This window comes from Elephantulus edwardii, unplaced genomic scaffold, assembly GCF_000299155.1.
Source record: "Elephantulus edwardii isolate Elephantulus edwardi_28Jun2011 unplaced genomic scaffold, EleEdw1.0 scaffold00431, whole genome shotgun sequence".
NCBI lineage: Eukaryota > Metazoa > Chordata > Mammalia > Macroscelidea > Macroscelididae > Elephantulus > Elephantulus edwardii.
The window spans coordinates 253,300-264,067 of record NW_006400181.1 but is presented as its reverse complement, the minus strand read 5'-3'; the positions used below and the strand labels follow the sequence as shown (position 1 = coordinate 264,067).

General features: G+C 36.8%; 1 protein-coding gene across 1 annotated transcript; it reads left to right on the top strand.

Moving 5' to 3' along the window:
* The first annotated feature begins 3,917 nt into the window (after nt 1-3,917).
* Nucleotides 3,918-4,850, top strand: LOC102856044 (olfactory receptor 4C16-like). Its single transcript, XM_006902576.1, has one exon. It carries the CDS (start codon nt 3,918-3,920, stop codon nt 4,848-4,850), a length of 933 nt encoding a protein of 310 aa, XP_006902638.1.
* The last annotated feature ends 5,918 nt before the right edge of the window (nt 4,851-10,768 follow it).

The window sequence follows — 10,768 nt, the reverse complement described above, 5'->3', positions numbered from 1 at the left end:
TTTGAAAAAATCATTTTTTTCCAACAATTCAACAAAACAGAATTTTATGAGAATCTCATATGTGAAAAACCTCACCGTTATGTGGGGAAAGAAGGAGTCCATGTCTATCATTTCTTGAGATGGCAGAAAGTAGAAAAGTTCACAATGTTTTTGTTGTAAGATAAAAAATAAATAATTCAATAAAAAATAAAAAAAATAAATAATTCTAAGAGTTAAAAATGTTAGAAAATTAGAAGATGTTATGTCTTCTCTTATCAATGACATTACTTTTTTTAGAAGTAAGATATAAGATTAACGGAGGTGGTGAAGTGGACATCATTTCTGGAAGATACCAGATTTTTCATTTCCTAACACACACACACACACACACACACACACATAGGGAGCCCTATTAGGTTGGTTATAAGGAATTACACTACCAACCCAAAGATAGGTGGTTTGAATCCACTAACTCCTTTGCAAGAGGAAGATGGGCAGTCTCCTCGTGTGTGATTTACTGCCTCTGAAAACCTGATAAAGCATCAGACAAGAGTTGGTTACAGTTCGACAACCAAGAGTAATAGTAGCAAACATGTTAAGTAGAACATTGTGAATCGTAGTATAGAATCATTACCCTTGCAAATTTTCAAAATGAAATGAAAGGAATATACTTTGCAGTTGACTTTCTTTCAGAATTATTTTGAATAACAACTTCTCAGAGGAACTTAAATACAAACATGATGATAAGGAAGTTAAAAGCTTTATAGAGTGAAATATAGTATGGCTCTCATGTGGGAAGACAGTTTATAAAGTACTTTTAATAAAAACCTCTTTTACTCAATACTTTTCCTTATCTAACTTCCTTCTTCTTGACATATTGTCTACCTTTGTAATTCAATAATTTTCCTACTTATTTAATAAAACTCAGAGATAGAGTTAGCAGTTCAGTTTGCTATATCAGACATAAAAATATTTATTACCAGATAATTATTAGTATGCTTTAGCAGGTAAAGAATGTTCTGTTTGAAAGCAATTGCTGAGTACCTCCATCGTATGATGTATTTGGTCTGCAGCATTTTGTTGTTAGGAGCAGTTTGTTGTTAGGTGCTGTCAAGTCAACTCCAACTCATAGCAATCCTCTAAATAATGTGTCAAAGCCATGACCTATTCTGCACCATCTTCATGATCTCCATCATGTTCAAGTTCATTGCTGCAGTCACTGTGTCAATGTATGTCAATTGCTGGGCCAATGACAGCCTAGATAACCCTGGGGCAGGTCTACTTTGTCTTTAGGTGCCATTATAAGTAAAAATCAACTTGATGACAATGAGATGGGGCTATATCATATTTAAACACATTTCAATGTGTATTCTTTTTTTTAATTTTTTTTATTTTTTTAGTGCCAAACATTTCCCTTTTTTCTATAATTATATTTTATTAATTTTCATAACCATTTACAGAGATTTTGGGTTTCCATTCATTCACCGCTGCACCATTCTCTCTACCCTCCTTCCAGTTTGTTCTTGTCCAAATGCCACAGTGCTTGTCAAAGCCAGTTCTGATTAATCTTCTTTGTCAGTGTGTCCTTTGCCATTCCCTATCACTCCTCCCTGAGAGAGACTTCACCCTGAGTCATAAGGAAAAGGGGATGGCGTATTCTCTTAGCTACTTCCTGCTGAAAAGGGACGCTGTGGGTTTCAGGGTGAAGATCTTCTCTCACTACTCTAAAGGGCCCCTTTGGCAGTAGGAAACACATAGACTATTATGGAGATTGATTTTGGAATTTAGATGCACTCTTATTGATTGTGCTTGGCCATACATGTTCATATCCTTGAAGTCAATGTGTATTCTTACATGCATATGGTGTCCCTTCCATACTGATGAAAAAGAGAGAAAATCAAACAAACCAAAAAGGCTTTTTCTCAGAAGTTAAGCCCTTGTTTATTTGTCAAAATTTATAAATAGAAATATTAATTAAAAGATATATTTTCAAATTTGAAGAGTCATTCAATAGTCACTCTAGCAGGATAAAGATCAAACTGAATAAAGAAGTTAGTTGTTGGTTACCCATTTTCCTTCTTTTCACTGCTTTCTCTGTTCTGCTCTCTTCCAATCAGTCATGAGGTTTTTACAGACCCTGAAAACCATAAAGTCTATGGAGATTACCGTTGTTTTCTAATCCTACAGCAACTGTGTCTGGTGCCTAGTCCTACTCCTACTGACTCAGATCTAAAATGCTTAAACTTTCAATTATGAATCTAACTATTACATCATCATCTCCACCTTTGAATTTGGAAGTGTAGCCTCAATGACTTGGAGTATTCTAACAGGTGCTTCTCAGAAATTAGGAGTAGAAAACTAGAAATGCAAATATCTGAGATACCCAAACCCATTGCTGTCCAGTGGAATCATATTAGCAAAGACTCATGATGACAGCATAGAACTGTCCTCCCAGGTTTCTTAAACAGAAAGTATTTATAGAAGCATACTGTCACATCTTTCGGCCCCAGAGTAACTGTTAGGCTTGATGTGCTGATGGTTGGCTAGCAACCAAGTACCTTAATATCAAATATTAAATATCATTAAGGTTTGGAGGTGGAAGAAGATTCCTTAATGTTTTTAGGGTAGCTGTGAGTAGGAATCAATACCACGTGGGTACATACGTGTTTCTTGCTGCCCCTTTTCTAGATGGACTATTTGGCAGAGTCTTTAGTAAAAAAACAGGTGCTATTTTGTATTTGTTGGTCCCTGGATGGTGCAAGGTTTGTGTTCAGCGGAGAGCTCTGGTGGCTTGGTGGTAAGTTGTGCTGCCAACCCAAAGGCAAAATCTACCAGCTGCTCTTTGGGAGAAAAAGGAGAAATCTCCTTCTGTGCAATGTATAACATCTGAAAAACCTGCTGGAGGGTCAGCTAAGAGTTGGTTTCCACTTGAATGTACATTACATTAACAACAACAACAACTCTGAAAGTTGTAATTTAAACTCACCCTGCACTATCATGTAAGAAAGCTCTGGTGACTTTTTTCTGTAAAAATTACAGCCAATTAAGAGAAGTGAAGGGAAGGATAATGTGGAATGAATGGATGATCAAACATTGTGTATCTGTACTGTAATTGATGTTATAAACAAACTGTTCATCAATGATTGACTGAAAAAAATGAATATGCTTTGTAAGCTTTCACTCAAAAATTAAAAGCCCAGTTTGAAAAAAAATTACTACCAACAAACTCCTCTAGAGAAGTTCTATTCTCATATATGGAGTTTCCATTACTTGGAATCAATTTGATGACAGAAGGCTTCTTTTGTTTGTTTGCTTTGGTTTATATTATATTTGTAAGTACTTTATGTAACTATGAATCACTAATATATAATGCATAAGTATATGTATGAATAAGACATTCTTTATGAGAATAGGCATAATGCATATTTTCTATTTATAACGTAAAATTCAAAAGGAAAGGTAAATATAGCTTAAATGCTGAATGTAACCATGCAAAGCCTGGCATGCAAAGTGTATTAAATATTTAAAAAAGAAGGGAATAATACATTGGAAACCTATATACAGATGTTGTATTCATCAAATAAATAAACTGAATAAAATAAAAAAATAACAAAGTTAAAGAAGATTTGTATTTGAAAAGTGACTTGGGAAACAATCTTTCACAAGTTCATTCGAGATTATAATTGTATGTGTGTGATCATTAAAAACTGAAGAACAAAAAAACTGAACAAAAGAGCTGAAATGGCTTGCTAAGAAAAAAAACCAAAACAAAACCCAGAAAGTTCCTGATGAGGAATATTTAATTTCATTAAAAATATTCTCTAATGTCATTTTATTTTAAAAAAGGCCTTAACTTATTCTACAATAGTGCTTAGCAGAATAAATTACTTTGTCTTTTCCAGATAAAGCCGTGCTCCTTTTTTGTCACTTGGGAAATCATGCTGCTGAATAATACTGTGACTGAATTCATCCTGCTTGGATTGACACAGGATCCTGTTAAAAAGAAAATAGTATTTGTCATTTTCCTACTTTTCTACTTAGGAACTTTGTTTGGTAACTTGCTGATTATTGTCACCATTAAGACCAGCCAAGCTCTTGGGAGTCCAATGTACTTCTTCCTTTTCTATTTATCCTTATCTGACACCTGCTTCTCTACGTCCATAGCCCCGAGAATGATTGTGGATACACTTTTGAAGAATAGCACTATCTCTTTCAGTGAGTGCATCATCCAAGTCTTTTCATTTCATTTCTTTGGCTGCCTGGAAATCTTCATCCTGATCCTTATGGCTGTTGACCGCTATGTGGCCATCTGTAAACCCCTGCACTACATGACCATCATGAACAAGAGGGTCTGCAGTGTGTTGGTGGCTGTAGCCTGGGTGGGGTCTTGTGTGCATTCTTTAGCTCAGATTTTTCTGGCCTTGAGTTTACCTTACTGTGGTCCCAATGTGATTGATCACTATTTTTGTGACTTGCAGCCCTTGTTGCAACTCGCCTGCGCAGACACCTATGTGGTCAATCTACTACTAGTGTCCAATAGTGGGGCCATTTGTACAATCAGTTTTGTCATGCTGATGATCTCCTATGTTATAATTTTGCATTCTCTGAGACACCATAGTGCTGAAGGGAGAAAAAAAGCCCTTTCCACTTGTGTCTCTCACATTATTGTAGTCATCTTGTTCTTTGGTCCGTGCATATTTATATACACACGCCCAGCGACCACCTTTCCTATGGATAAAATGATAGCTTTCTTTTATACAATTGGAACGCCTTTGCTTAACCCACTAATTTACACACTGAGAAATGCAGAGGTGAAAAATGCCATGAAGAAGTTATGGAGCAAGAAAGTGATGTCAGAAGACCGACGGTGAATGGATGTTTCAAATCCTTCTTCACCGTTTGGATTGATCTAAACAAATCCAACAGAGAATATTATCTTCTTATTGTGGATTTAACAGAATTCTGTCTTGGGAAATGAGAACAAGTTTTGTCAGGAAAACAGGCAACGTGAACACGTGAATGCATCACTTGTTAATGTTGGATCAGTTTCATAGAGAGGAAAAAGTAACAGAAGGTGGAACAGGTAGGTAAGTCTTTCTGCCTTAAGGATGCCTAAAACCACTTGTGCCTTCAGTCTAGGGCTTTTGCTCCATCCTACTTCGTGTTGACTTCAAGTGTTGCTCAATTATTAACCTATAGGTTGGCAGTTGAAACTCAATAAGCAGTACTATGGAAGAAATGTCTGCTGAATCTGATTCTATGAATATTATGGCAAAACCCCCCACAAAACCATTTGGAATAGCTCTCTTCTGTAATGCATGGCATTGCAATGTGCTTTAATAAACATTATATAGCAATGAACAGTTTGATTTTATTTTCATTGTCTTTGCAGTGAGCCTTTTTCATGCTTATTTTTTTATTCTAATAGATTTTCTCTTTCCAAAACTGAATGTAACAAACATAGAAAAGGACTTCTTTTTTTATTTAAAATAAAAAGAGAAATATAGATACTACAAAAAGAAATGTGTACTGCATTTTCAACACAATCTAGAGAAGAGGACAAGCTGAGTTAAAAGGAGTGAAATGTTTATTTGAAATGTCTGTTTCTGCAGTAAGAATAGATATAAATTTTGTTACTATCTATCTACAACTACAATGTTTAATTACATAAGTATGGATCTAATTTCAATTTTGCATTTTTATCCATACAGAAAATGAAACACTTGTATTTTTATTTAAAATTTCTATTACTTTTTTATGATGTTGTTGTTGGGTACTGTAGAGTCAGAACTGACCCACAGCTGACCCTCTGGCAGGTTTTCAGAGGCAGTTTATCACCTGAGAGGAGATTGTTAATTTTTTTAAATAAACGACATAAAAGCTATTGTTGTTGTTGTTAAGTGCCTTCAAGTCATAGATGACTCATAGCGACCCTATGAATGAAAGACCTGAACACTTGTCTAACTTTCATCCTTTTTCCAAGTTCATAGAGTTTCTGGAGGCAAGTTATTTCGGAAGTGGATGTCACTCCTGCTTCCAAGCAGGAAGGAGCTCCACCAAACACTGTCCACCATGGGTAACCATTGTCACACGTGACATATCAGTGTCACATTATTTCTATATAAACGTAATGATATAAAACACTTAGAGATTTCTTTACTTTGAGAAAATGGTTATGTATTTTTCTTGTGTGTACATGGAATCCTATAGATTCTACAATGGTATCTAGAGAATCTTTTTAAAAAAATTTGTAAATTTCTCAATGAATTTCATTTCAAGTTACTTATTGGTTTCAGAAACTACTGTTTATGCTATTGAAAAGTTTTCATAGTAAATATAGTAAAGTTCCCAGTTGCCAACATTTTACTTGAAGTCTTCTTTTTTAATTTATATTTTATACTTACAAGGTGAACGTAAAAAAGGGCATGTGTACTATACAGCCAGTTTTGGTGTCTCCCCAGAAACACTCGTCCATTATGGCATTTGGACATGGAACCAGTGATATCTCCTGGGTATATCACTACTCTCACTCTATTTCCTTCAAGTCGAGATTGTACTAAGAATCAGGGTCCGAATTTTATAAATATGACAGAACTCCAAAAAAGACTGTAATTGTCGACTCAACAGATACTTTATAAATTTTTTTTCAAAATCACACTAAAATTTTACTTTTATAAGAGTTTTTTTTTAATTCATGTACATTATGTTTTATTGAAATCAATATCATGATAGAGAGAAAAAATAATGGAGACCTGAAATAAGGACATGGTGGGCAGGGGGAGAAAAATGCAACAATAAATGAATGGAAATCCAAAGTCTCTGTAAGCATACCTTAAAATTAATAATAAAAAACTAATTTGCGGAAGATCTATCAATAATCTACGTTATGCAGATGACACACCCTGCTCACTGAAACGGAGGAAGACCTGAAGCGCTTGCTGCAGAGGGTCAAGAACTGCAGCCCCCAATATGGATTGAGGCTCAATGTCAAGAAGACAAAGATTCTCACCACTTGACCAATTGGCAGCATCAGGATGGATAGTGAAGAGATTGAGATTGTTCACAGCTTTAGTTTTCTTGGCTCCACAGTCAACACTCTAGGCACCAGCAGCCATGAAATTAAAAGATGCATTGCGATGGGAAAGTCTGCTGTTAGGGACCTCTCCAAAGTACTGAAGAGCAGTGGTGTCTCTCTGGAAACTAAGGTGCGTCTGATACAGGCCATGGTCTTCACTATCACTTGTTATGTATCAGAGAGTTGGACAATGACCAAGGAGGATAGAAGGAGAATTGATGCCTTTGAGCTGTGGTGCTGGAGAAGAGTATTGAGAATACCATGGACTGCTAGGCAAACAAACAGAATCGTCCTGGAAAGGATTAAACCAGGTGGTTCCTTGGAGGCCCCTGAGGTTTCGTCTGACATACTTTGGACATGTTGTAAGGAGAGACAGGTCCTTGGAAAGGGACGTCATCCTTGGGAGAGTGGAGGGACAGCACAGGAGGGGAAAGACCTCTATGAGGTGGATTGATTCAGTGACTGGGATAATCAGGATGGGAGTGTCAGAGACAGTGTGATTGGCACAGGACAGAGCAGAATTTAGGGTTATTGTACATAGGGTCGCTATGCATTGCAAGCGACTCGATGGCACATAACAACAACAAAAAAGAGCAGTGAGAACCGTGAACCTCACAATGATTCTGGGTAGTTCCTTCATGAGAGGTAAGAGTGGCCTTCCCCTGCCGTGATTCCTTGTCTTTAGCCTTGCTGCAATGACTTCTTACGCAATGGTAGTCATGCAATGATAGATGTTCTCCACAGCTTTCTCCTATCCCTTTTGTTACTTCCAAACAGCTAAGCAGAGGAAAGTCTCAGGTAAGCCACAGCAGTAAAAGCACACCATCACAGAAAATATTTACTTAAGAAGTGCATAAATATGTTGCAGACCTCTCGACAACAGTGACGTTTTCCAACTCATGGTACATAATGATGATGAAAACAACAACAATAAAAAGAGAAAGTGAGAGACATCTGGTCTGTACTACATGATGGAACTTCACAGACAACTCATTGAAAGATCATCAGTGAAAGCTTCGAACACAGGAAGAAAACAAAACATGGAAGGAAAGCAAATGGTGATCAGTACGTATAGGCTGGTACACTCTGTAATCTGTCACTGCTGACTATAAGGCAAGTAAGTGCTCAAGTAATTTCTAAAATGTTCCTTTTTTTGGCTGGGTTTTGATTAACTTGAAGCTGATATATGCATAAGATACTAAAGCTGTATGGTTTTCTAGTAAAGAAAGAAGGCACAAAATATATAATTATGGGTTTTTAAAAAAAATTTGTAATATGACAACTCTTGCTGTATATCCCAAAAAAACTTGTGACAAGAATAAAATAGCAGTTATTTAAATTTAAAGAAAAGAGGTGCATAAATATGTTCATATTTATGGCAAGAAATTAGTAAATACAGTCAGTACTTGGAGAGTTAACTTTAAAATATTTAAGCATGGAGAGGAGCAGAATGAGACTAGAGGTGGAAAGGTGCTGATGGTGGAATAGACCATCAACTGCTCATGTGCAAGTTCAAACTGAAGCCAAAGAAAATGAAAACAAGGTCAAAAATAAAATAAAACCTTCGGTGTGTCCCATCTGAATTTAGAAATCATCTTCAGAATATATCCGAGGCGTTGAACACTAATATTAGAAGACCAAATGAGTTATGGGATGACATCTAAGATAGCAACCATCAAGAGAGCAAAAGATCATTAAAAGACAGAAGAAGGGGGAAAAAAACCCACGCCAAAATTAATGTCAGAAGAGACTCTGAAATTTGCATTAGTGCAATGAGAAACCAAAATAAGGGGTGAAATACTGAAGCAAAAGAGATAAACAGAAGATTTCAAAGAGTGGCTCTGGAAGACAAAGCAAAATTATATAATAATTTAGCATGCTTGTATTTTTCTTGAGTATATAACTCTTTTGGGATCTTAGCAAGAGTTGTCTTGCTGGTGGTTCCAATTCCTGAAGTAAACGTCTTTTTTTATCATTTAAAACTGCAGTGCGCGGTTTATCCCCTGCAATAGTACAGCCACTTTGGTCTCTGTTTCAAATTTCACTCATGTAACTGGACAAACACCGGGTCTTCTACTGTCAGTCACTTTTCCAATAATCGCAGAATGGCTACTCATCAGTCACTCACTTTATCCATGGATCTGGATGGCATTAAGATAGCTCTTTAGGACAACCTTTCCACTTCCCATTTGGTCAGAGGTTTTATGTCTTGTTGTTGTTAAGTGCCATCTAATCATGTATGACTCAGAGTGACTCAATGAACAGCAGACCTGAACCCTGTCCTATCCCATGCCATCCTTATGGTTTCTGACATACTTAATCCCATAGCTGCAACCACTGTGCCAATTTGTCATATTCAGGGTCTTCTTCTCTTTCACTGACCCTCCACCATTTCAAGCATGGTGTCTTTTGCCATGTCTGTTAACAACATGCTCAAAGTATATGACCTAAAACGTCACCATTCTTGCCTCTAAGAGCATTCTGGTAAGCACTTACTCCAAGACATATGTGATTGTTCTTTTTGTAATCATTGGGGTACTCAGCACTCTTCCCCAATACTGGAGTAGTGGGGGTGGGTGTGTCGGAGACAGTCATCAGTTTTTTTATATGAATCATCACTATTTGTTGTCCAATTCTCCAATGTATAGCAAGTGATTATAAAGACCATGGTTTTAATCTGGCATACATTAGTCTTAAATTGGCACTTCGGAGAGGTCCCTGACAACAGATTTTGCTAGAGGAATACATCTTTTGATTTTTTGACTTCTGGTACAGATGATGCTGATTGTGGACCCAAGCATGACGAAATCATTGACATCTTCAATCTTTTATCCGTCTATCATGATGTGCCTATTGGCCCAGTGGTGATGATCTTTGATTTCTTGATGTTGAAATGTAATCTATAGTCTGACTGTAGTCTTCGGTCTTCTGCAACAAGTGTTTCAAGTTCTTTTCATGTCCAGCAATCAAAGTTGTGTCATGTGCATGACAAAAGTTATTGATAAGCCTTCCTCAGATCTTGATACCATATTCTTTCTAATAAAGTCCAGCCTTCTCCAGTTAACTATTAATCTACTTGACTTATGATTATCCTGTGTTCAAAGTTACAGCGTTTTCCCATCTGGGAAAGACATTTCATAGCTTACTAAGAAAACAGCACCCATTTTCTACAAACAGCTTTGTATCCTTCAAATAGTTCCAAGTTTAAACAAGGTACCAAAATTTCTACAAATAGTAGAACACTTAAAAAAGAAGAAACCAGAAAACAGCAGGGTGCACAGTAGAAGTATTTGTACTCAAGGTTAAGTAAGATTTTCTCCCCCATGATAATGGAAACAAATTGCCTGGTGTTTCTCTCTTGGAGCCACTGGGAAGATTTGAACCACCAGCTTTTCCTTTTCTTTTTTCTTTTCTTTTTTTTTTTTAAGAAGTTGTATGCTCACCCATTGTTGCAACCAGAGCACCATAGCCTTTTAGTTTCTGCCCTACAGACTGACACTGTTTTTGTTGTTATGTGCTGTCAAGTCGCCTGCAACCCTATGTACAATGGCCCTAAACTCTGCTCTGTCCTGTGCTGATCTCACTGTCTCCGACACACCCACCCCCACTACTCCAGTCACTAAATCAATTCACCTCATAGAGTGTCTTCCTCTCCTGTGCTGTCCCTCCCCTCTCCCAAGCATGATGTCTCTTTCCAAGGACTGGTTGCTCCTT

Excerpts from the sequence above, each read along its gene's own strand:
- LOC102856044 (XM_006902576.1), top strand. The coding sequence starts at position 3,918 with ATGCTGCTGAATAATACTGTGACTGAATTCATCCTGCTTGGATTGACA.